Source organism: Erinaceus europaeus, chromosome 1 (genome assembly GCF_950295315.1).
Source record: "Erinaceus europaeus chromosome 1, mEriEur2.1, whole genome shotgun sequence".
Lineage (NCBI taxonomy): Eukaryota > Metazoa > Chordata > Mammalia > Eulipotyphla > Erinaceidae > Erinaceus > Erinaceus europaeus.
Genome location: NC_080162.1, coordinates 71,353,969 through 71,380,272, shown reverse-complemented (window position 1 = coordinate 71,380,272; position 26,304 = coordinate 71,353,969). Strand labels below are relative to the sequence as shown.

Sequence of the window (26,304 nt, the reverse complement as noted above, 5' to 3'; positions counted from 1 at the left end):
GGAGTCCAGGGTGACCCCCTTCCTTTTCCTGTAGATGTTTCTCTGGTATGAAGGAGGCACCCAGTGCTGAGGACATTCAGAAGAGCCCATGTGTGCAATAGGGTTGGGGCTGGGACTGGGGGGGGGGCAGTGTCCAGAGTGCTGACTCACTCCGGTGGCTTCTGTGCTTACATGCAGCCCTGGAGAATGTGCCCCAAGTCACTGTTCTCAAACCTGGCAGTGTGACCCTTGGCCTGGGATTAACAGTTGTTTCCTCCACAGTTGGAATTATTGTGCGTGGGTGAGCACAGACGTCACTTTGCTCGCTGCTGCATGGGATGCCCAGCTAGTATTTCCCCAGGAAATTCAGTGGTGGGGTCCAGCATCTGAGCTGTCTCCTGGCGGGTGATCTTTGGCTGAGGCTCAGATGTGGGGGACTGGAGGCTTGTCTGCTCTTTGCCTAGTGATTGTGGACATGGCCCAGCCTGCAGGGAGCTCCCCAGGCTACTTAGAGGAGGCACCAAAGGGCTACATGCACCTGTTCACAGCCGTATTTACCTCTTTATAGGATCCTATCACTGCTGGATTTTTTTTTCTTTTTGTATTCTAAATATCCATCCCTTTTCAGTTTTATTTATTATCCTTTTTTTTTTTTTAACCAAAGCACTGCTCAGCTCTGCCTTATAGTGGTGCAGAGGATTGAACCTTGGATTTCCAGAGCATCAGGCTTGAGAGTCTCTTTGCATAACCATTATGCTATCTACCCCACTCTATTTGCTTTTTATTGGCTAGAACAGAAAAAAACTGTGAGAGGAGGGGACCGGTGGTAGTGCAGCAGGTTAAGCACACATGGCACAAAGCGCAAGGACCCGTGTAGGGATCCCGGTTTGAGCCCCGGGCTCCCCACCTGCAGGGGGCGTCGCTTCACAAGCGGTGAGGCAGGTCTGCAGGTGTCTTATCTTTCTTTCCCCATCCTCCTTCGATTTCTCTGTCCTATCCAACAACAACGGCAATAATGGCAACAGTAATAACAACAATAATAATAAACAACAAGGGCAACAAAAAGGAAAAAATAGCCTCAGGAGCGGTGAGTGGATTCATAGTGCAGGCACCGAGCCCCAGCAATAAAAAGGAGGCAAAAAAAAGAAAAGAAAAGAAAAGAAATTGAGAGAGGAGGGAGAGATAGAGAAAGATGCCTGAAGCTCCAAGGTCCCAGGTTCAATCCCCTGCACCACCAATAAGCAGAGCTGAGCAGTGCTTTGGTTAAAAAAAAAAAAAAAAAGAGAAAGACCTGCAGACCTGCCTCACCCACTTGTGAAGCCTCCCCTCCCTGCAGGTGGGGAGCCCGAGACTCGAACCTGGATCCTTGCACTTAGTACTGTGTGCACTAAACCAGGTACTTCTAGGCATCAACAGAGAGGTACTCTGTTGAATCCCAGAGCAATACTGCCTGCTACTGTCATGGGCCCTCGACCACCAAATGACCAAACCAGTAAATACAGTCTCACCTCCATACTAATCCCCACGTCCTGCAACAAGATTTCTTTCTCCATCCTCACCGTCATTGCCCCTCCATGTGCCCTTAGTATACACTATAGGATCCACAACAGGATAGTTGCAAACAGCTGCTCTGCTGCTGCCTCTGGCAGTCAGAGCCATTCCATCACGTACCCATCACCCCTTCTGCACCTCCACCCACCATTCTTCACTGAAGGCCCCAATCCCTCTCTCAGGGCCTTTGCACACACTGCTTCACATCATTTCCCGCGTAGGCCGCTGGCAATATGAAAGCGCAAAGGCCTCCTGTATCTTCCACGTTCCCGTGATCAGTCACCCTCTGTGTGGGGTTGGAGGTGATGCTAGTAGGTGGCACATGACCTCGCCTCAGTGGGCTCCTTTGACTTCCCGTCTGTAGGGCCTGGCCATAGGGTGGAAGCAGCACATAGAAGCATAGAAACAAGCTTTATTCTATAATGTGCACACAATTCCTTATACAACCAAGGAAATGGTTTCTCTCTCAAGTATCAGACTCTTTTATCAAAAGAAAATACACATCCTGCTTAATTCCACCCTGGGCAGAAGCTGCCCCGAGCAGTGTTCTCAACCCAAAACTAAAGGCTTACGAGGAGAGAGGGGGACGCATACTGCCGAGCCTCCACAATGCCCAGAGACCCTAGGCATGTTGAGACAGCTGCGAGGGGCTGCATCACAGAGCATCACCCCCCAAAGACACCCAGATCTCTTCCCCATCCAGCCACAGTGCTAGACCTGGAGGGACAGGCGAACAAGGGTGTGGCCAAGGTCTCAGTGTTCAGCATCCATGGCGTCCAAGTATTTGGATTCAATGATTCGGGGCAGCAGGTTGTATCTGGCAGGAGGAGGCAGGAAGATGAGGCAGGAAGGTTGAGCTCGGGGTCAGAGGAGAAAGCAGAGAGCACCCGCCCCGCCCGCCCACTCTCCCACCCAGCAGGGCCCTCCTGCCCGCCGCCATTCGTCTGCTGGTACCGGATAGGGATCATGACAATCATGATGAGGGGGAAGATCATCTTCATGTAGGGCAGGGGGCTCATGCCAAAGGCACAGAGCAGCAGCAGCTGCAGGACCTGCAGGCCTGTAAAGTAGTGGATCTTCCTCTGGGGGACTCTCCGGATGTAGTGGGTAGGTGGGTACGAAGTCTGTGGGCGGCAGGATCCAGGCGTGAGCAGGCCCACATTCCCCGTCTACACCCCTCGCCCCTCAGGCCAGACCCTCACCTGCTCCTTGAGCAGCAGGGCCACTCGCTCAGACAGCTGGTTGCCGTCGATGGAGGTCAGCGCGATGTAGAGGAAGAGGCCGTAGAGCACGGGCTTGGGGATGCACTGCAGCGGGAAGGGCAGCAGCAGGAGGGAGAAGCCCACCAGGATGCTGGCGCCCAGGGTGGTCAGCCGCGTCTCATTCACGTGCACAATCCTGCACAGGCCCAGTGTGCAGGTGAGGGACCACACGCCACACCTCAGGTCACTCGTGGTCCCGAGGCCTGGTCACTTCGGGGCCCCATCCCTCTCACATCACATGTGGTCCAGGGATACCACAGGGTCCATGTGACTTCCCTTGGGTTTCTGAGAGAGTCAGAGGGGCAGAAAGAGTGGAAGAAACCACAGCACCAAAGCTTTCCTCAGCGCACTGGGGCCTGAGTTCGACTCTGAATCCTGCACGTGGCAAGCACTATCCAAGTGAGACATCCTTCCCTCAGGTCTTATTAAGGGGCTGCTGTTGACACTCACGTCTCATAAATGTGCCCGTTCTCCACACGCTCCTCCACCAAAGCCAAGGCCCGGACGTGCAATGGAGAGTGGGGGTACGCAGCGTGAATCCAGGGCAGCCCGAACAGAGACAGTCCAGTGTTGATGATGGCGATGAGCAGGAGGTCCCAGTGGTAGGCAGTGCCCTTCACCAGCCTGCACAGATGGACCCATGTGGCCAGAGCCCTGGTGGCCACTTGGAAGAGTTGACACACACACTTATTCCCGCCCAGCCCTGCAAACCTGTTCTCTGGTGCATTAGCCAAACCAGCCACCAGGTTCTGCTCGATGAAGAAGAGCAAGGACAGCAGGAAGCCGAGACCCATGGCGCCGGCAATGGCCACCAGGGACAGTGAGTCCATCCTGGCCATCACAAACAGGCTGTCTCTGGGGTTGTAGCGGAACTTGCTCGCTGTAGCAGAGTATAGGCCCCAGTTCTCACCTGCAGCCCTGGGCAGCAGCCCCACCCCACCCCCAACCTAATCCCAGCTTTTTTTTTGTTTTCCAATTTGAGTGAGAGAGAAACAGACAGGAGTATGCGTGCAGTGCTCTACTCTACCATCTACGTACAGCATTTCACTCATCTCTCACTCTCATGTTCTGGGGATGAACCCAGGGCCCCCTGTATGCCGTGGCCCCAGCACACCTCCTTCCCCCACTCACTCTTGATCTGCCAGAAAACATAGGAGGAGATGAGGGAGAAGGTGAGCACTGCGATGGGCAGGGCGCAGTCCGACAGGATCTCACGCACGTAGTGGTGCAGGTAGGGGCTGGGGGCAGAGGGGTGTGTCAGCATGGGCTGGGTGCTCACGGCCCCTGACCCACACCCTGAGGCCCCCCTCACCTTTTCCTGAACTGGTAGAGTGTGTAGCCCAGCCAGAGCGTGCCTAGCATGATGAGGAGGCTGAGCATGGCTGTCTCAGGATGGCTGGCGGTAGGCTTGGCTTCCAGTGGGCCAGCTGAGAGGCTGCTGTTGAGGGCGGTGTGGAGGCTGCTGTTGAGGCTCAACAGGTTCCCCAGGGATGTGCTTCCCACACGGAAGAGCTCTAAGCTGTACCCATAGTAGTACTTCTGAAAGACTGAGCAGACAGGCCTACCTACAGGTTTTGCTCTGAACTCCAAGAGGTTCAGTGTCCTCCTGAATGTGGGCTGGAAGGGCCCAGAGGGTTGGGAGCAGGGGGAGCAGAGCTGGGACCCCATCTGTCCACCCTCCATCCTTGCTCTGAAATCACTCATCTTGGCTCTGCCCACGTTGCCCTGCCTGGGGCAGCCCAGACATCCTGCAGCGCGTGGAGCTCTCTACCAGCCTTGGCCCACACGACAGGTGTGGGAGCAACTACAGCCTGAGTACCCTGGGCTGCCCCAGCCCTGCTTACAGCCCTGCCTCGCCTCAGCTCCTCAGCTTCCCCTGTAGCAAGTGATCACCAACTACACACTTTTTATTTAAACTTTCTTTTTCTAATTTTTTTCTTTTTTCTTTATTCCCTTTTTGTTGTCCTTGTTGTTTTATTGTTGTAGTTATTATTGTTGTCATCGTTGTTGGATAGGACAGAGAGAAATGGAGAGAGGAGGGAAGACAGAGAGGTGGAGAGAAAGACACCTACAGACCTGCTTCACCACTTGTGAAGTGACGCCCCTGCAGGTGGGAAGCCGGGGCTTGAACCGGGATCCTTACGCCGGTCCTTGCCCTTTGTGCCACCTGCGCTTTAACCCGCTGCACTACAGCCCGACTCCTTCTAAATTTTTTTACTATATTTATTTATTGAGAGGGAAGGGGGCAATAGAGAGAAAGAGAGAGACTTGTAGCACTGCTCCACCACTTACAAAGTTTCCCCCCACCCCTGCAGATGAGGATTGGTGGTTTGAACCTAGGTCCTTGTGCATTATAACATGTGCACTCAACCAGGCACACCACCACCCAGCCCCAACATTTTGTAACTTTATTTTATTTGATAGAAGAAAGAGAACTTGAGAGGGAGGGGAGAGAGTCAGGTACCTGCAGCACTGCTTCACCATTTGTGAAGCTTTCCCCTTGCAGGGGGGCTTAAACCTGGTTCCTTGTGCATGGTAGGATGTGCATTTAACCAGGTGCACCACTGCCCAGTCCCAACACACTTACTTTTAATCATGCCCTTCACAGCATCCAGCACAAACGTGATAGAGATAAACAAGGCGATGATCTCTTCTGTGGATCTGTCGAGGGGTCACGAGCCTCAGAAGATGGAGCAAAGTCCTGGTGGCAGGAAGGTCTCCCCAGGTTCCCAAGGCCTTCCTGCCACAGACTGGGCCCAGACCCCAGGCTTTGTCCTTGGGGCAGCGGTAAAGTGAGGCTGCCCTGCAGTTCTAGCTGCAAAGCCTTAGAAACCTCATGGAAGCCAACACTGTGCCCTGGCCTCAGTCTCCCTCCTGGTCTGAGGGCTCTGACAGCTTGGGGAAGGCCCACTCACCTCTTGAAGAGACTCATGACCAGGCTGAGGTTGAAGAGGGCGTAAAGTGCAAGGAAAAAACTGTTCCACAGGCCTGTCCACGCGTAGAAGGAGTTGAAGTCCAGATTATAGTCATCACAGATGCCACGAATCACTACAGGCAGTGGGACAGGGTGGGCAGTCAGGGACGAGAAGGGGTCAGGAACTCCGGGAGCCCCCACCCCACTGCTCACCGCACCTTGAATATAGAGAGCCAGGGGTGCAGTGGTGAGCAGCACCACCAGCGGCTGCCCTGAGAAGAGTGCGTACAGGAGGCCCCCGATGCTCTGGCCGATGATGGACTTCTGCACGTCTGAAGGGGCAGGGGCATCAGGCGGACACCTCTGCCAGGACCCCACCCGCCAGCCTGCCCCACAGACTCCTGCCCCTCACCGATGACCCCATTTGTGTTCTCGTCATTGAGGGACCCAAAAGCGATGGTGGGCAGGAGGCAGGCAAAGTAGAGGAACAGAGTGGTGGTGATGTATTTGCCCACGGCCTTGTTTTTCCCAATGATGCCTAGGAGCAGGGGCGCAGGAGGAAGGGCTGATCAGACACACTTGGACCTACGCACACATGGCCTGGGGGCCTGAGCCACAGAACCGCATACCGTCAGTGAAGTCCAGCGGGTATACGGGAAGCCTGCGGGCAATGTCCTCCCAAATGCCCTTCCCCACGGGGAAGAAGTCCTTGGGTCCTGGAGGCTGAGGAGGACAGAGAGCTGGTCAGCCCTGAAGGAGACAGCCCACAGTACCCCCTGCCTCGGCCGCATACCTGGGGGTGTCTGTGGGTGCATGTGGTGCTCATGTTGGATGCCAAGGGTGGGTACTGGCACGCCCTGGTGAGCAGGTGTCGCTGATGTACCAGGGCTTCCTTGAATTCCTCCTCTGTGCGGGTTCTCAGGAGCTTCTGGCGGAAGTTGATGTCCAAGAACATGGTGGCGAAGGTGCGCCCCACCTCTGACGCAGTCTTAGTGCTTTTCTGGGAATGGGAAGGAGAGTCACAACAACAGCCACGAGGAATGGAGGATGCTTTGCCCTGCCTGGGCCACCCCCAGACAGGTGGCAAGCGCTCCCCTGTGAAGTGGCAGTGGGGTGCATCTCCCAAGGTTCAAACACTAGCAGATCTGTCCCAATTTCCACCAGGGCAGCAGACCACTGGAACTGCCACCAATCAAATGCTTTTCTTAGATACTCTTGAGTTCTACAGCCCAGGAGGTGGTGCAATGCCTAAAATGTTGGACTCTTTTTTAAAATTTTATTATCGGATAGAGACAGAAATTGAGAGGAGTGGGAGAGGGGGAGTGAGACAGACAGACACCTACATCACTGCTTCACTACTCGTGAAGCTTTCCCCCTGCAGGTGGGGACCAGGGACTTGAACCCAAATCCTTGCACACTATAGTGTGTGCACTTAACCAGGTGTGCCACTGCCTGGCCCCGAGTGTTGGGCTCTCAAACATGAGCACCCTGAGTTCGATCCCTGCTATGGCCCTGTGACACTCTGATTCTATCAATTAATAAATCTTAAAAAATTCATGTAAAATAAATTCTCAGCCTAGCAAAGGGAACCATCACTACCCTATATTTTATATGCTATATATTACATAAACGGTTAATAACTAAAATGTAAAAACACCTCACTAAACTCAGCACCACCAGCAACAACAACAAAACCATCGTTAAAAATGGGGAAGGGGGGAAGGTAGTGGCATACCTGGTTAAGTGCTCACATTACAGTGTACAAGGACCCAGATTCAAACCCCTGGTGGTCTCCGCCTGCAGGGGGAAAGCTTCACATGTGGTGAAGCAGGGCTGCAGGTGTCTCTGTCTCGCTCCTTCTCTATCTCCTCCACCCCTCTCAATTTCTCTGTCTCCATCTAATAATAAATAAATATACACATAAATAAAATAATTTAGGGGGCACAGTGGGTTAAGCACACATGGTGAAAAGCACAAGGACCGGCATTAGGATCCCAGTTCCAGCCCCCGGCTCCCCACCTGCAGGGGAGGTCGCTTCACAAGCGGTGAAGCAGGTCTGCAGGTGTCTATCTTTCTCTCCCCTTCTCTGTCTTTCCCTCGTCTCTTGATTTCTCTCTGTCCTAACAACAGCAATAACAACAATAACAATAGCATCAACAAGGGCAACACAAATGGGAAAAATGGCCTCCAGGAGCAGTAGATTCATAGTGCAGGCAACAAGTCCCAGCAATGACCCTGGAGGCAAAATAAAATAAAATAAAATAAAATAAAGAATAATAATTTAAAATAATAAAGTGAGAAAGAACTTTAGTTGATGGTTGAAGTGGTGCTCAAACACACTCATGAGCAGTGAAGCAGGGCTGCAGGTGTCTTTCTCTCTCCCTCTGCCCCCTCTTGATTTCTCTCTGTTCTATCAAATAAAGTTAAAAAAGATTTTTTAAATAGAGAGAAGACTCAAACAGAATCTTTACCTAAGATCCAGAGAGCCAACAGACATATGAGAAAGCACTCAAATTCACTGATTATCAGAGAAATGTAAATAAAAATAAGGTACTACTTCACATCTGTGAGACTCATTCATTCTGCTGTGGGAATATAAACTGACCCAACCCCTGTGGAAAAATCTGGAACTTTCTCTGAATATTAGAAATGGACATATTCTATGACCCAGTAATTTATCTCCTGAGGATTTATGCAAAAGGAAATAAATACCTATCCAAAGAGATGTGTACACACATATGTTCATATTAGCAAAATATGTAATAAACCAAAGTTGGGAGTAATCTAGTTGCTAAATGAAAGATGAGTGGCTAAGAAAATTGTAGTGTGGCCAGGGGCTCCAAAGTCCCAGGTTCAATCCCCCACACTACCATAAGCCAGAGCAGCTAAGCAGAGCTCTGGTGAAAATAAAATAAAATACAACAGACAAGGAAAAAGTTGGACTACTTAGCCTTTTAAAATGAAGTCATTTCCTTTGCCTCATCTTAGATAGATCTTGAAAGAATCATGTTTTGTTCTTTTATATTTTTATTTATTTATTATTGGATAGAGACAGAGAAATTGAGAGAGGAGGAGGAGATAGAGAGGAAGAGACAGAGAGACACCTGTAGCCCTGCTTCACCACCCATGAAGCTTTCCCTTGCAGGTGGGGGCCAGGGGCTTGAACCTGAGTCCTTGTGCACTGTAATGTGTGCACTTAACCAGGGCCACCACTACCTGGCCCCCTAAGGAGTCACCTTAAGTGAGGTAAGATTAAAGAAAAATAAAAAAGAGGACAAATATGGAAAGATCTCACTTACTGGTTGAATTTAAGAAGGAGGACAAAAATGGAAAACACAAGGTGAGCACCCCCAAAAAATTTTTGGTTGAAAAAAATTGTCTTTGGTCCATACTCCCAATGGGGGAAAAATGATAGAGGGAAGATGAACAGAGGGATCTGAACTCCAGCTCTATCAGGACCCAAAGAGAGATGAAGAAAAAGGGAGGGACATTTGGATATAGTAATAGGTATGTGTGTGACTTGGAAAGGAAGAGTAAATGGGACCATGGTGGGGGGAAGGGACAAATGTAGACAGACAGTTGCAGAAATAATAGTTAACCTGTAACTGCAGCCTTAGGAGAACTGCTGTAGTTTACAATGGAGAGAATGGGGATATATAACTCATGGTGGGAACGGTGTGGAGTTGTACCCGTTATCTTGTAATTTTGTAACTCAATATTAAATTACTAGTTTAAAACAAAAAAAGTAAAACTTGGATTGGTAGTAGTGTATTACACTAAAGCAAAGGCCTCTGGCAAAGAAGGGGTTCTGGGGCATGGTGGTGGAAATGGACCCAAGCTGGGGACAACCGTGTTTTCAGACAGCTATCATGGTACTCATGCGTCAAAAATTATGCTATTAACTCATTACCCCCATCCCCAATAAAATGATAAAAGGGAGAAATTTATATGAGTGCTTATTAAATTCAGGAATTTATCTTGTCTTAAGCACAAATCTTGTAAATTTGGATAATGAAATCATGATGGAGAAAAATATTTACCCTACTACATTTTACCAGTGATATTTGTCACAAAGCCTTCTCCAACCCTCTTGCCTAGCCAAGATGAATGCTGTCTGTGAACTCAACATCCAGCCTCAACTATGGCCAAGGCCAAATCTCTCACCCCTGAGCCATGTTTACTCCTATCTGATGGCCAAAGCTAGAATCTGGGGGCCACTCTGCACACTCTCGGGCCCAGCTTTATTTATTTTATTTATTTGGGGTTCTTGTTAGAGCTCTGTGCCTGCACTACAAATTCACTGCTCCTGGCAGCCATTTTTTTCTTTTTTCTTTTTCCTTTCTATTTTAATAGAGAGAGAAATTGAGAAGGGAGGGGAGAGAGAGAGAGAGAAAGAGAGAGAATGGGACTGGGTGATGGCACATTTGGTTGACTGCATATGTTATAATCTGCAAGGACTTAGGTTCAAGCCCACAGTCCCCACCAGCAAGGGGAAAGCTTCACAAGTGGTGAAGCAGTGCTGCAGGAGTCTCTCTCTCTCTCTATCTCCCCCTTCCTCTCAATTTCTGGTTGTCTCTACCTAACAAATAAATAAAGATAATAAAAATTTAAGAGAGTGGGAGTCGGGCAGTAGTGCAGTGGGTTAAGCGCATGTGGCGTGAAGTACAAGGACCAGCGGAAGGATCCCAGTTGGAGCCCCAGGCTCTTGACCTGCAGGGGAGTTGCTTCACAGGCGGTGAAGCAGGTGTCTCTCTTTCTCCCCTCCTCTGTCTTCCCCCCCTCTGTCCTATATAACAATGACGACATCAACAACAATAATAACTACAACAATAAAAAACAAGGGCAACAAAAAGGGAAAAATAAATATAAATAAATCTTTAAAAAAATTAAGAGAGAGACACTTGGAGACCTTCTTCACCACTATTACAGTGTCCCCTCTGCAGAGGAGGGGGGGCTCGAACCCAAGTCCTTGCACTCAACTGGGTGCACCACTGCCGAGCTCCTCTGGTTAGCTTTACCACAGATTTGTTCTCCTGAGGAGTGTCTGGCCTGTCTTGAGGCACCAGCCTAGTCACACAGTGTTGGCTGCCACTCCCTGACCTGAGAGCTACTCACTGCCCTAACTCCCTTCCCATCTCACCAGCACAGTGTTATCTGCAGAAACCCACAGCATATCTATGAACCCCCCAGGGAAAAACCCCCCAGAAAAGAAGCCCTGGAAGTTTCTTCACATACAGAAGGCCCTGAAAGAATCCCACCAAGCTCTTGAGTCTACGCCAGAGGCTGGATAGAATTATCAGGAAGTTAGTGGGAGCTTTAAGTGTTAAGGGCCTTCTAAGTCTTGAGAGGTCATTCTTATCTTGCAATTTTAAAATCCTTTTCCTTTTAAACAATAACTCCTAAAGCTGTATCATCCTTAGATCCTACAAAAGCAAGATGCTGGGAGTCAGGCAGTGGCGCAGAGGGTTAAGTGCACATGGCACAAAGCACGGGGACCGGTGGAAGGATCCCCGTTCGAGCCCCTGGCTCCCCACCTGTAGGAGAGTCACTTCACAAGTGGTGAAGCAGGTCTGCAGGTGTCTATCTTTCTCTCCCCCTCTCTGTCTTCCCCTCCTCTCTCCATTTCTCTCTGTCCTATCCAACAATAGCGACATCAATAACCACAACAATGTTAAACAAGGGCAACAAAAGGGAAAATATATATATATAAAAGCAAGATGCTCCAACCAAGTATATGGACAGGAAAATATGGGTTTCCTTGTCCAGAAAATCATGAAATCAGTCAGCTGCAAGGGTTAGGGCTAAGGCAGGCCAAACAGAGCCTGCTGTGCTACAACTAACACTATGTCCCCAGCACTGAGTAATAATTTTTAGCAATATTGTATCTCCTACTCTTTTTTTTTTTAATTTATCTTTCTTTTGTTTTGATAGGACAAAAATTGAGATGGCAGAGGGAAAGAGACACCTGTAACACATCTTCACTGCTTGTAAAGCTTCCTCCCTGTAGCTAGGGGCTTGAACCCAGGTCCTTGCTCATTGTGGTAAGTTACCACCCAGACCCCAAAAATCCCTCTTTGAATGGCTGGGGAAATAGCTCAACTGAAAGAGCACTGGACTGGCATGCCTGAGGTTTCTGGTTCAATCTGTGGTACTTCATGTACCAGAAGAGTACTCTCGTGAAACACTTTCATGTATTAATAGTCACCCCCCTCCCCACTTTTTTTTTTGGATAGAAAAAGAGAAGGCAGAGTATGAAGAGACCGCAGCACCAAAGCTTCCTTCAGTGTAATGGGGGCTGTGCTTGAACTGGGTTATGCACATTGCAATGCAGCGCACTATCCAAATGAGCTTTTTCACTACCCCTAAATCTTTCTTAAAAATATTTATTTATTTACTTATTCCCTTTTGTTGCCCCTGTTGTCTTATTGTTGTAGTTATTACTGTTGTAGTTATTGATGTCGTTGTTGGATAGGACAGAGAGAAACTGAGAGGGGAGGGGAAGATAGAGAGGGGGAGAGAAAGACAGACACCTGCAGACCTGATTTACCACTTGTGAAGCGACTCCCCTGCAGGTGGGGAGCCTGGAGCTCGAACCGGGATCCTTATGCTGGTCTTTGCGCTTTGTGCCACCTGCGCTTAACCTGCTGTGCTATCACCCAACTCCCAATCTTTTTTTTTTTTCCTAATGTACCTATTTTCAGTCAAGAAGGAAGTACAAGCATTACAGCATTACTCAAAAAGAGCCAAGATACAGAAGCAGCATAAGTATCCATTCAAGAGTCAGCAAGGTTGTTCACCAGGTAGGGCAAATGCCTTGCCATGCATATGGGCCAGGTTCCAGCCCTGACACCTAGAAGTATACAGCACCAGAGGAAGCTCAGGCACTGTGGTGTCTGTCTATCTGTCCATCTGAACAGTTGGAGTGTAAGGCCCAGACTCCACAAAATAAATATGTAAATAAAAAAATTCATCATAAGGGACAGTAAAAGAAAAACACGATCACTTCAATTTTATGCCTTTTATACAATTTATAATAATCAATTATCCAGCTTTTCAAAAACTAGAATATTATGTAGAAAAGTATACTGTTCAATCATAAGGAGGACACCTTTCAGCCCAGGAGGTGACTCAGTGGATAAGCACTGGATTCTAAGAAGGTCATGAGTTTGATCCCCAGCATCATATGTGCCAGAGTGTTGCTCTGCTTCATTCTCTCTCTCTCTTTTTATTTAGTTATTTATTTATTCCCTTTTGTTGCACTTGTTTTATTGTTGTAGTTATTATTGTCCTTATTGATGTCGTTGTTGTTGGATAGGACAGAGAGAAATGGAGAGAGGGGGGAAAGACAGAGAGGGGGAGAGAAAGATAGACACCTGCAGACCTGCTTCAGCACTTTTGAAGTGACTCCCCTGCAGGTGGGGATCTCTTTTTTATGATTTTATTTATTAATGAGAAAGGTAGGAGGAGAGAAAGAACCAGACATCACTCTGGTACATGTGCTGCCAGGGATTGAACTCAGGATCTCATGCTTGAGAGTCCAATGCTTTATGCACTGAGCCACCTCCCGGACCACTCTCTGTCTCTCTCTCATGAATTAATAAATACATGAATGAGGCTGGGCAGGGGAAACAACATAATGGCCACACAAAAAGACACTCATGCTTGAGGTTCCAAAGTCCCAGGTTCAATCCTCTGTACTCCTATAAGCAAGAGCTCAGCAGTGTCTTCTCTCTTTTCCCCTGTCTCTCTCTGATTAAAATAAAGTATCAACTATTTAAAAAAGAAACAAAAGAGAGAAGAGTGGGGCCTGTAACAGCTAGTTTTGAGACCTCCAGCCCACATAAGCAGTGACGCTATGAAGAGGGCAGGGTGCCCGAAAACCCTCCTGAGAAGTGGGACCACCCTTCCTACTCACCATCTTGGGTGGAGTCAGCACCAGGATGACAAACCGCACCTCGCAGGAATTCTCCCCCCAATTCTGCGGGCGGACCAGGCGGCTGATACACACATGCCGCTTCAGCAGAGCCTTGGAGGTGCAGCTGGCGGGAGAGGGATCAGTCACCACCCTGGGAAGCTGGACCCCCCCACCTAGAGACCCCCACTCTGACCCCCAGTGACCTCAGCTAGGGAGAGGAAGGAAAAAAAAAAGCAAGTGCTCTCACACACATACCCCACCCCACCCTCTCACCCCCAGTGTGAGTGGCGCAGCTTTGCAGGGACAATGACACCTGACTCCATGGTGCCATGTGACAGGCTGACAACTCACATGATGCAGAGCCATGACTGCTGGTACTGCACTCCTGTGACCGTGGCAGTAACCCCTTGTATGATGTCGGAGAGCAGGTGGACTGTGGAAAGAGTTGGGGTACAGTGCGGGAGGGTCAGTGGCCCAGCTCCCAGCACCCTCAGCCCAAGCAGGGAGACGGACCTCACCTTTCCCCTCCATGGGTGCCCCAGCATCAGTGAAGAGGATGGCCATGAGCTGGTCCAAGTTGCAGTCGGGCTCGGTGTTGTGTGGGTCCTGGGCGAGGCGGTGCAGCATGGCCCGAAGCACATCATCCAGAGAGGTGGCCGTCTCGTTCAGGATGATGCTGGCCCGGGCCAGGAAGCCAACGAGGTCACGGTGTGCACGGATCTCTTCCTCAAAGTTCTTCAACTTCAAGTACTGTGGGGACCCCGCATCCAGTACCACATGGACCCATGATTGAGTCCCTCGGTCACTGCCTGGCCCCTCTTCTGTTGCTGGTCCCTGGGTCCCCTGCCCTCCAAGGAACAGTGTTCCCTGGTGGAGGGTGGGCCCAGCATCAGCCTGGCCTGACAGCCATCCCAGGAGAGCAGCTGCCTCCACCGTGAGTGCTGTCCAGGAATGTCTGCTGCTGCCCTAGGGGAGGGGGCATACTTACCTTCCTGGAGGTATGCAGGAGACCCGAGCCTCCAATGTTTTCACCCTCGGCTAGAGGAGAGTGAGAGGGCTCAGAAGGCCAGCCTGCCCTTCCAGGTCCCTCTCGGTGGAATAGGGGTATACCTGCACAGTCCTCTGCCCTCTCCCAAGCCTGTCCCTACTACCACCACCATACCTGCCTGGCTGGGCTGCACCTCGAGGTTGACATTGACAAAAAAACGGATGCTCTCAGCAGACACAATGGAGGAGTTGACTGTGTCGAAGACCTCATCCCCCAAGCTCTCTTCACGGGTTTCAGAGGTATCATCCATGTCACACTTAAGGTAGCCTAGAGCCCCAACCACCACCGAGAGAGACCCCCAAGAGAGCTAGGCTGTCAGTGCTATACACCAGGGGGAAAGACTCCAAGACCAAGGAGGAGGAGCCCTGGACTTTGCAGTCTCCATGAGTAGTGAGGGAGACCCCTCAGAGCCTAAGAAAGAGGCTTCAGGCCTGGCCCACCTCAGAGTACAGAGCTGGCCAGCAGTTGCCCCCAACTCCCACCCCAACATTTTCTCCAACATTCTTCAGTTATGGAAAACAAAGGACTGCACCCTTTTGACCCCTTCATGTCACTGATAATACATTCAGCTTAAGAAATATGTGCTCACAAATCCTGGTACCATAGCATTGGGGTAAGTTCTACTGTTGTGTCTGTTTGTCCCTCTATCTCTGTCCCTCTCTGAAAAATTCAGCCCTGGAAATAATAAAATCATGCATGTCTGAGGCTCCTACTTAACAAAGGAAGGAGAGAGAGAGAGAGAAAGAGAGATAGACTGATAGAAAGACAGATCTGGGGGCCGAGTGGTGGCGCACCCAGTTGAGCATACATGTTACAATGTGTAAGGACCCAGGTTCAGCCCCCTGTCCCCACCTGCAAGGGGAAAGCTTCATGAGTGGTGAAGCAGGGCTGAGGGGTCTCTCTGTCTCTCTCCCCCCTTCCTCTCAATATCTGGCTGTCTCTATCCAATAAATAAAGATAATAAAAAAATTTTTTAAAAGATGTTCATTCCACAAAACTCTGGGCTAACTATTCAATATAATGCCAGCAGGACTGCCTGGACTCTGTCCCCTCAAGTACCCTAGGTTCTAGGACCCAGATCTGTTTGGGTCTCTAAAGCCACCAAAGTCCCAACCCATCCCTGGTTGGTAGTCTCAGGGTGTCCCTTGCTCCTGGGAAGGCTGTGGTGGGGAGGAAACAGCAGGAGGCTGAAAGATCTGGTGATGACATCAGACCAGGCCTGAGAAGCAGGAAAGCCAGAGAAAAAGCCAGGCAGCGCGGAAGATAGGACTCCCAGAAGGAGGCCTCTATCTGTGGTGAGTGAGGGGTGTCACAGGGGTGTCTTGGGGCCCAGAGCACAGCACCTGCTGCTTTCTCTTACTGCCCCTCAGTTCCTGTTCAGTTCACACTCCTACAGAAAGGCCTCCAGGTAACATGCAGAGGTCCCCATACAGGCTTGAGAGAACAGTCTGAACCAGTGCTGCTGACCCTGTTCCTGGTCTCAATTGCCACCTCCATTTCTCACTCCTCTTGCCAATCAGCCAGCATCCTCCTTGAAAGGCCTTCAAGACCTCAAAAGAATCCCCTTTTGGGAAGTCATTCTAGAGCTATCTTTCTTTTGGTTCAGTCAATACCTCTTCCTGACTGCTCTGTGGATCCCTGACAGCCCACCTCTTAAGAGGGCACCCAGAAAAGGGGGTCCAGACACACAAGGCCCACCGAACACCTGTGCAGACAGAGAAGGGTCAGCAGCATGCCCCCACCTGTCAGGCAGTGACTCACCCTGACTCATTTCCACTCCTGCCTGCCAGCTTCCGCTGAACATCCCAGGGCTGCTCCCCCGCCACCCTGTGTCCTGTGCTCACTGGGCCTTTTCTCTAGTGGAGGTGCTAGCACCCCCCACCCTCACCACAATAAGTGTTATTTTTTAAAAAAATATTTATTTATTTATTCCCTTTTGTTGCCCTTGTTGTTTTATGTTGTAGTTATTATTGTTGTCATCATTGTTGGATAGAACAGAGAGAAATGTAGAGAGATGAGGAAGACAGAGAGGGGGAGAGAAACATGGACACCTGCAGACCTGCTTCACTGCCTGTGAAGCGACCCCCCTGCAGGTGGGGAGCCGGGGGCTCGAACCAGGATCCTAATCCCCATCCTTGCGCTTGGTGCCACCTGCGCCTAACCCGCTGCGCTACCGCCCGACTCCCTTCATGAAATGTTATTAAGTTAAAGATGTCCTCACTTTTGTCAGAGAACTCATGTCCACAAAGGATCACTCCTTCCTCCCCAATCTCAGCCCTGCTTTGCCTAGACTACCTGGGCCTCTGGTCTCAACCTGCTCTCACTCACGCCCACTACTTCCCAGAGCTGCTCCCATTCCACACCTTGGGCTCCACTGAGCATCTAGATGTGCAGGTCACTCAAGGCTCCTACGATGCCCCTGTACATCCTTACCCTGCCCACCAGCATTCTGGCTCACCATGCCCTGGGCATGTTGGGTAAGAACATATCACCACTCTGTCCATGAACCACCCCACTGACCACTCTGTTATGGTGAGACCAGCTATCAGGTCTGTGCATAGAACAAACAGCCCAGAACCAGCCCAGAGCCACAGAAATGAAAACAGCTAGCCAGTGCAACAGGAGCACTGACATGTCTTTAGAGGGTGAGGACAATCTCTCCTTCACAGGGATGGGTGGGAGCTGAGGGCTCTGATACATAACACTTGACCAACTCATCTGACCTACTTATCTGAGTGGGATGAGTAAATGTGAAGTACAGGAGGCTATCAGATGCATCCTCCACATAGCCTGGGAGAGGAAGCAGAGACCCACATCACATGGCACCCCCCTCCCCAAACACCTCTTGGAGAACAGAAGCCAGAAGCATCCCAGCACCAGCAGAGGATGGGGGGGAGGGGCAATGCCAAGGTACTCAGCTGGATAGTTCAGGTACTCCCAGAGATTTGAGACCCACCTACTCCCACCTGAAACGCTCACCTCCTGTTTCCTCATAGAATCCAGCCTGTGACATGTCACCACGGTTTCCTGCAAGGGAAGGGAAGACCTGTGACCAGCTCCACCAACCAACTCCAGATGGTCTCAGGTGCCTGCCCACCTGCTGTGCACCCCATACCGACTCCCAGCCCTTCCCATTGCTCACACCTGTATCACAGACCGGCTTAGGTGGGGAGACAAAGCAACAGGGGAGCAATACTGTGAGGGGCCCCTGGATGAGTTAGGAGTAGCCTGTTGCTTTTCAGCCCATCTGCTAGGGTCTCGCCAGGTGGGGAAGTGAAATATTCTTCAGGAGTTACTGACAATACCCTAATAAACCTCGGAGTCCTCACACAAGTTCTCACCAGGGCTGTTTTGGGGAGACCAGTCCCGCTCCACAGCCTGCGGTAAAGGCTGCACGGTGCTCTGCTGGCCCGGGCTCTCCTGGCCTCGCTGCCAAGCCCAGATGCCAGGTCTTTTCTCCAATATGTGTCCCCCCTTTTCCACAGATGAGTCAAGGGGGTAATCCAGACTCAATCAACACACGTGCAGTCGCCCCAGCCTCACGTGCCCAGGGTCAGGCCAGGCAACCGCCGCCTCCCGGCCCACCCAGCCCCGGACCCGGAGCCTGGCCACTGGTCACCAGGGGAGGAGGGGGCGCTGTGCGCTCCCCGCGCCGCCCGAGCTCGGCTGTTTGCGCCTCGCTGTCGAGGAAGCGAGCTGCAGGAGCTGTGGGATCCGGGCTGGGAGGGCTGGGGTGCATGATGCGGATGGAGGGAAGAGGAGGCGTGGGAGTCCAGGTTGCTTCCAAAGAACGTGGGGCTGGAGCAGTGAGGCTGGCACTGGAGCAGTGAGGCCAGGGCAGGGGCGGAGAGTGAGGACTAGGGGAGCCTGAAAGGGAGTGGCTGGCACCCGCCCCACTCACACCGGGGTTCGGGGGGCTGCAGCTCCGAGACCCCGCAGCGCCGGAACCCCGAGGCATCGGGAGAGATGGAGCCACCCGCGGCTCCCTGGAGCTGGCTCTGGGGGTGCCCGGGACTCGCTGCAGCTGCGCCCCGCCCACCGCGAGCTCCCCATCCCGCCTCCGGTCACCTCGGTCGGTCCCCAAACTTCAGAATTTCCAGAAGACGATGGCAGAGCTCTAAGTCGTAAAAGCATTGCGTGGGGCCCGGCGAGATAGCTTACCCGGAGGCCGTCTGCGTTGCTGTGCGTGAGCCAAGTTCGAGCTCCTGGCACGCCACAGGGGAGGGCAAACAGGGGGAGCCCTGGCACTCCGGGGCCTCCCGACCCCCACCCCGCCCATGTGAAACCAGTGCGAAGCCGAGCAGCCCCAGCGTCAAAAACAATTACAAAGCAAAGGCGCAGAGCCCCCGGTGCAGTTCCTGGGCCTCCCCCGCCCCCTTTGCCTCCATCTGAATCCCGCCCGCCCGCCCAGTCCCCAAACTTCAGAATTCGGATAGTTTTCCCGCCCGCCCGTGGGCTCTTCCCCGACCCTGCGAGGCTGGAGGCGGCTGGGCAGCTGTGGCCGTGGCCCCGCACCTGACCCCGCGATGGCGGAACACAGGCGCGCGCCCCCAACTCCGCACCCCGAGCTCCAGGGGACCCCAAACCAGGCTCCCGGGACGCTGCGGCGACACACCCCCGCTCCGCGCCAGGGTCCTAATGCCGCCTCGGCGCGGGAGGCCCTGCCGCAGAGGAGGCGCCCCTGCCGCCCCGCACTCACCTGCGTGCCGCCGCCACCCCGACGGGCCGCCCGGGGAATCGCAGCTACTGGCCCCGGTGGCTCCTGCGCTCCGCGGGTCTGCGCGCCGCCCAGGCGGGGCCGCGCTCGGCAGGGGCGGGGCCGCGCAGGTTCAGGGGCAGAACCGGAGGACCTGGAGGACCCGGAGAACCCGGAGGAGCCGCGGAGTTGAGCCTCTGCTGCGGGGCGGAGGAGGCTTGCCGCGGCGTCGGCTTTAAATGCGCCGCCCGCCCAATCCCTCCCCTCCGCAGGGGGCCTCCGCTGTGCCCAGCCCGTCGACCGTCCCGCCCCCCATTCAGCTCGGCTGCTCAGGCGGCAAACGCAGGACTCCTCCTCCAGGAAGCGCGCCCGGACTCACTAGACGGGCGGCGCCCGTCCCCGGCTACGCCCTGAGCCGCGCAGCCCTCAACCCTCCCGTCCCGGCGGCCTCGGCCCTGCTCGCGTCCCTTCTTCATCGTCTCTCGAACCAGGGTCCTGGCTCTTGGCTCGCTTCCTCCCATCCCCAGCGCCCCGCTTTCTGGGGCTAGACGGGCAAAGGCGCAGGGGAGGGGGGTGCTGGGCCCCGGACTGACACGGGAACTCTTCTCCCCTTCCAAAGTCCTCCTCATACTTTTTTTCTGTCGTCACCTGGAATTCACCACCCCGACTGACGTTTTTTAGGTCGAGAGAGAGAGAGAGAGAGAGAGAGAGAGAGAGAGAGAGAGAGACTCCGCAGCACAGAAGTTTCCTCTAGCGCGGCGGGGGGCAGCAGGGTCGAACCCGGGTCGTGCACTTGGCAGAGCAGGAACACCATCCAATTCAGCTGCTTGGCCGTCCAAAGTCTTTTTAAAAATATATATTTTATTTATTTCCCCGTCCAGCTCTGCCTTATGGTGGTGTGGGGAACTGAATCTGGGACTTGAGAGGCTCAGGCATGAAAGTCTCTTTGCATAACCATTATGCTATACCCCCACCCCCGTCCAAAGTCTTAACCCTGCTAAGCCTCCGTGCTCTGCCTGAATTCCAGCAATGACTTGTCTCCCCGCCTCCAGTTGAGACAGTCCACGGCCACCGCGCACCGCCCCCTCCCCGCACCCGCTGAACTCGCCTCTGCTGGGGGGTCGCCCTGAGCCCCCAGCGCTCTGCGCTCCAGGCACTTTGGAGGAGCGTGAAGCTGGAGAGCCGCCGAAACCGCGGCGTTTCCTCTCCAAACGAGATAAGGCGTTTTAGGAGTAAAGTCAGGGGCTGTACACTGCCGGGGATGAGGACGGACTCCGGACAGTATTCCCTCCTGGGGGTGGGCAGCCCGCGAGAAAAGACACGGCCATCTGATGAGCACACCTTCCCTTCCGCCCTGGAATTGTAGCGAAAGCCCCTGCCCTGGGCACAGACTTCCAACATCAGCGGGTTTGGGGTACAGTGGGAGGCTGAGGGAAAGTTTAACAGACAAACTGACTCCCTAATGGAGCAAGGCAGGATGAGGGGGTGGTGAAAAGCCACTCATTTTGCTCCTAACCTTAATCATCTGGGTATGCCCCCTGCCGTCACTTGCAATCAAGGAGGTGGCACAACTCACCTATTGCATGAAGCCACCTTGGCTTGGAGGGGCAACCCCCGGTTCTTACCACCCCGCCCCTCCACTTGCCAACACTGCCCCCTTCCCCTCTGTCGCCTCCTGCACTCTGTCCTTGTGGCTTCTGGTCCCCTGGTGCCCCTGCTTTCCTTCAGTCCTCCCACCGACCTTCCCTGTGACCAAGGTCTTGCCCCAGTGGCTCTTCAGACACTCTTTCTTTCTTTCTTCCTTTCTTTTTCTTTTTAATATTTATTTATTTATTTTCCCTTTTGCTGCCCTTGTTTAACATTGTTGTGGTTATTGATGTCATTGTTGCTGGATAGGACAGAGAGAAATGGAGAGAGGAGGGGAAGACAGAAAGGGAGAGAGAAAGATAGACACCCGCAGACCTGCTTCACCGCCTGTGAAGCGACTCCCCTGCAGGTGGGGAGCCAGGGGCTCCAACCGGGATCCTTACGCCGGTCCTTGGTCCTTGCCCTTTGTGCCATGTGCACTGAACCTTCTTGGCCACCGCCGGACTCCCACACGTTCTCTTTCATTCCATTGGAGTCTCAGATTCAGGACTGTGAGTGCAAAGGCACTCAGGGAGGCTTCCATAAGACACATAATTTTTTTAATATTTATTTTTTCCCTTTTGTTGCCCTTGTTTTATTGTTGCAGTTATCATTGTTATTGATGTCATGATGTTGGATAGGACAGAGAGAAATGGAGAGAGGAGGGGAAGACAGAGGGAAAGAGAAGGACACCTGCAGATCTGCTTCACTGCTTGTAAAGTGACTCCCCTGCAGGTAGGGAGCCAGGGTCTCGAACCAGGATCCTTACGCTGGTCCTTGCGCTTTGTGGCACCTGCATTTAACCCGCTGCACTACCACCTGACTCCTGACACGTAATGGTTTTTCGCAGGATTTTCAACTCAGTTTTCCCCTAAAGCCACTAGGTTTCTTTTAGAATCTGGATGGAGGGGCCAGAAAAAGCCCCTTGGCAAGTGGCAGGCTCTGATGTTGTGGTGCCTCTCTCTGTGTTTGAAAAGAGAAAGAATGAAAAAGGTAATTCATGAACTGTGGGTTCAAGCATTCACAAGGCCCCCACACAGCACAAAAAAATTGGAATGGGGAGATAGTAAAGTGTTTATGCAAAACACTTGCCTTAGACTTTGAGGTCTCCAAGTTCAGTCCCCTGCACAGCCATAAGCCAGAGCAGAGCAGTGCTCTGGCACAAAAAAAAAAAAAAAAAAAAGAGAGAGAGAGAGAGAGAGAGAGAGAGAGAGAGAAAGCTTCCTACTAGGTGGCATGATGGATAAAATATTGAATTCACAACCATGAGGCCCTGAGTTCAATCCCCAGCATTGCATGTACTGATTCTTCTCCAATAAAATCTAAAAAAAAAAAAAAAATTAAAGGCATCCACTGTGATGTTTAAGAACACCTGGTTAAGCACACACACTGCCATGCTCTAAAACCTGAGTTCAGGGAAGAGTTTCAGATGCAGCTTGTGACATCCAGCCCAGCAAGGCTTGTTGTATGTTTCATATTGGTTTGGTCTCCTTCTCCCCACCTCTGGGAGAAACTGTTTTGGCCTTTGCTAGTTTCGCGCCTCTTTTTCTCCCTGCCCCGATGCTAAGTAGTGCCAGAGTTCTTGGGGCGGCCGCGTGAGGGGATGCAGGACAGATCTGTGTGGTGATTAGTTTAAGGGTCTCTCTCTGCCGCCAGAGCAGAAAGACAGGAGAGCACGTTTGCCCGCTCGTGAATAAAGCTTCCCAGCCCAGCCGTGTGTCTCTGGTCCTCTCTGTCTGCCGCCGCAAAGCTAGCCCGGCCTGCTAGAGCCTCGAACTTTAACGACAAAGGCCTAGAGGCAGGAGGGTACTGGCTGTGTTGGAGGAACAGCTGGTAGAAGATATGGTGACGGAAGCAGGGTCCTCTGGGGGCAAGAGGGTCAGGCAAAAAGAGTAAATATGTAGGGGACCACGTGGTAGCAGCCTCCTCACCCACACCTGTCTCTTCCTTTTCTTTGAAGACTTTAATACCCTCCTCTGCCATGGCCCCTTTTTACTGCCGCCCTCCACACCCTGATACCCCTGTCCCAGTCCCCAGCTGTAGCGAGAAGCTTCAGGAGTGGTGAGGCTGTGTTGTAAGTGTCTCTCTCCCTATTTCTCTCTCCCTCCTCTCAATCTCTCTCTGTCAAAAGGAAGGAGTAAGAGAAGGGAAAAGTGGCCACCAAGAGTGGTGGATTCACAGTGCAGGCACCAAACCCCAATGACAATCCTGGTGATAAAAAAGAATCTGGATGAGGAAATGACTCTACACTACCTCATTAAAATAGGAGGGGGCAGGGAGTCGGGCGGTGGCGTAGTGGGTTAAGCGCACGTGGCGCAAAGCGCAGGAACCGGCTTAAGGATCCCGGTTCGAGCCCCCGGCTCCCCACCTGCAGGGGAGTCGCTTCACGGGCGGTGAAGCAGGTCTGCAGGTGTCTATCTTTCTCTCCCATCTCTCTGTCTTCCCCTCCTCTCTCCATTTCTCTCTGTCCTATCCAACAGCAAAGCAACGTCAACAATGGCAATAATAACTGCAACAAGGCTGCAACAACTAGGGCAACAAAAAAAAAAGGGGGGGGGAAATGGCCTCCAGGAGCGGTGGATTCATGGTGCAGGCACCGAGCCCAGCAATAACCCTGGAGGAAAAAAAAAAAATAGGAGGGGGCAGTTGACAACGCACTTGGTTGAGCACATACGTTAACAAGAACCTGGGTTCAAGCCCCTGATCCCCACATGCAGAGGGAAAGCATAAGTGGTGAAATAGGGCTGCAGTTGTCTCTCTGTCTCTTTCCCTATCTCTCTCTCCCCTCTCAATTTCTCTCTGTTCCTATCAAATAAATAGAAAAGATAAAATTTTTTAAAAAGAGGGGGCCAGGCGGTAGCGCAGCGGGTTAAGTGCATGTGGTACCAAGCGCAAGGACCAGTGTAAGAAACCTGGTTTGAGCCCCCAGCTCCCCTCCTGCAGGGGGTTTGCTTCATAGGCAGTGAAGCAGGTCTGCAGGTGTCTGTCTTTCTCTCCTCATCTCTGTCTTCCCCTCCTCTTTCCATTTCTCTCTGTCCTATCCAACAACGACGACATCAAGAACAACAACAATAACTATAACAATAAAGAAGCAACAAGGGCAACAAAAGGGAATAAATAAATATTTTTTAAAAAAAAGAAAAGATAAAATCTTAAAAAAGAGGGGGCTGGGCGGTAGCACAGTGGGTTAAGCGCACATGGTGCAAAGCGCAAGGGCCCACACAAGGATCCTGGTTCCAGCCCTGGGCTCCCCACCTGCCGGGGGGGGGGGGGGGGTCGCTTCACAAGCAGTGAAGCAGGTCTGCAGGTGTCTATCTTTCTCTCTCCTTCTCTCTCTTCCCCTCCTCTCTTGATTTCTCTTTGTCCTATCCAACAAGGACAACAGCAAAAACAGCATTGTTATTATTATAACAACGATAAACAACAAAGGCAACAAAAGGGGAAAAATAGCCACTGGGGGCAGTGGATTCATAGTGCAGGCACTGAGTCCCAATGATAACCCTGGAGGAAAAAAAAAACTTTAAAAAAGAACACTGTTTTTTAAAAAAGTTCTTGACCCAGGTTCAGGCTCAAGACTGGCCCCTAAGTGCATCGAAGGAAGCTTCAATGTTGTGATTAGTTTGTCTTTCTCTCTCTCTCTCTGTCTCTCTCTCTCTCTGCTTCTGTTTCTATTTAAAATAAATTTACTTTAAAAAACAAAGTAATATTTGGGAGTCGGGTGGTAGTGCAGTGGGTTAAGTGCACGTGGCACAAAGCACAAGGATCAGATTAAGGATCCCGGTTGGAGCCCCTGGCTCCCCACCTGCAGGGGAGTCACTTCACAGGCGGTGAAGCAGGTCTGCAGGTGTCTCTCTTTCTCTCCCCCCTCTGTCTTCTCCTCCTCTCTGCATTTCTCTCTATCCTATCTAACAATGATGACATCAACAACAACAACAACAACAATAAAAAGGGCAACAAGGGAAAATAAATATTTTTTAAAAAGTAATATTTAAGAAAGCAAAAAACAAGGCATTCCTTTGAACAGCCCTCCTCCTCCAGGTACCACCCATTTCCTCAGCTGCATTTGGGCACAGAGCCCAGCTCAGAGCTCTCTGCTTCTGTGTCTCCACGCCAACTCCTCAGCGCTTTTCAGCCCACTCACACCTGACTTTTGTCCCCACCCTTCCACAGAAGCTGTAATCATCAAGGTCACCTCATCTTAGTTTTCCTGCAAGTCCTGCCCCTCTTTCCTTGCAGCTCCTGTCTCTCCTTTTCCGCCCGCCCACCCTCATACCCTGTTAGCCTGTCCAGGGTCCCTCAGCCATGTCTCTCTACCATCACGGGGCCTCCCCGCAACCTGGATGGCTCAAGAACTCTAGACAAAAGAGAGCTCCTCAGTCCACTATTCACCCCACCAGTATCCCTTTGGCCTCCCACATCTGACCCGAGTCTGTTTGGCTGAGTTTGCCATCAAAATAGATTTTGCCGACTTGAACTTTCAGCCAGGCCCTTCCCACAAGCCTTTCTCTGCCCTGCCCCCATCCATTTTCCTCCACCTCCAATCTTAGAGAACAACTCCAAACTCCCTGCTATGGCCCAGGGGAGTTAAGGGTGTGGGTGAGGAGGCTGCTACCACCTGGCCCCCCAACCTGTTTACCCCCTTCAGCCTGACCCTCCAGTCCCTAGGGGACCTGCTTCAGTCACAATACCTGCCGTCTCTACCAGCTGCTCCTTCAACACAGCCAGTACCCTCTTGCCTCTAGGCCTTGATGGGCTGGGTGTCACAAGAGCTGCATTTGAAGCTTTTCCCTGGCCTCCTGCTATCCTTCTGCTCTCAAGAGAGGCCTCTCCGGCTCACACCATCAAAGAGAGTTCAACCCTTCTTGGTCCCTAACTCTGAAGCTCCTCCTTTCTTTCTTTCTTTCTTTCTTTCTTTCTTTCTTTCTTTCTTTCTTTCTTTCTTTCTTTCTTTCTTTTTATATTTACTTATTGGGTAGAGAAAGAAATCAAGAGGGGGTTGGGGAGATATGGAGAGAAACAGCACTGCTTCACCACTTGTGAAGCTTAACCTCCTGTAGGTGGAGACTAGGGACTTGAACCTGGGTCCTTGCACATGCTAACACACACTCAACCAGGTGTACTACCACCCACCCTCGGCCCAGGAGCTCCCTGAGGTCCGGGCTGTTTACCTGTCACCAGTGCCATCTCAGAGGTTTTCAGGGCAGTGAAGTCCATTTAGCCCATCTTTCTTTCCAGCTGTATCAGGTCTCCCAGCCTGAGACTACTGATTCCCTGGCCTCCTTCCTCACTGACTCCTCAGGTGGCCTAGGTGCC

The 26,304-nt window shown here is 51.9% G+C and overlaps 1 protein-coding gene across 5 annotated transcripts; it reads right to left on the bottom strand.

Annotated features, from left to right (window-relative positions):
• Positions 1-1,922: 1,922 nt before the first annotated feature.
• SLC4A11 (solute carrier family 4 member 11) lies at positions 1,923-26,304 on the bottom strand. 5 transcript variants are annotated; one of them, XM_060187271.1, is made up of 20 exons: positions 18,831-19,053; positions 17,649-17,696; positions 14,784-14,936; positions 14,610-14,659; positions 14,140-14,371; positions 13,973-14,054; positions 13,622-13,745; positions 6,500-6,706; positions 6,336-6,429; positions 6,119-6,244; positions 5,925-6,038; positions 5,708-5,840; positions 5,380-5,453; positions 4,105-4,339; positions 3,924-4,030; positions 3,504-3,672; positions 3,243-3,416; positions 2,733-2,928; positions 2,485-2,654; positions 1,923-2,347 (listed from the first exon to the last, which is right to left on the bottom strand). In XM_060187271.1, exons 1-20 carry the CDS (start codon positions 18,946-18,948, stop codon positions 2,284-2,286), a joined length of 2,670 nt encoding a protein of 889 aa, XP_060043254.1. In that variant the 5' UTR covers positions 18,949-19,053; the 3' UTR covers positions 1,923-2,283. The 5 variants fall into 5 exon arrangements, with proteins under 5 accessions (XP_060043254.1, XP_060043253.1, XP_060043262.1 ...); XM_060187270.1 differs by lacking the exon at positions 18,831-19,053 and adding an exon at positions 26,160-26,304 and having other exon boundaries at positions 5,708-6,038; XM_060187279.1 differs by lacking the exon at positions 18,831-19,053 and adding an exon at positions 19,369-20,164 and having other exon boundaries at positions 5,708-6,038.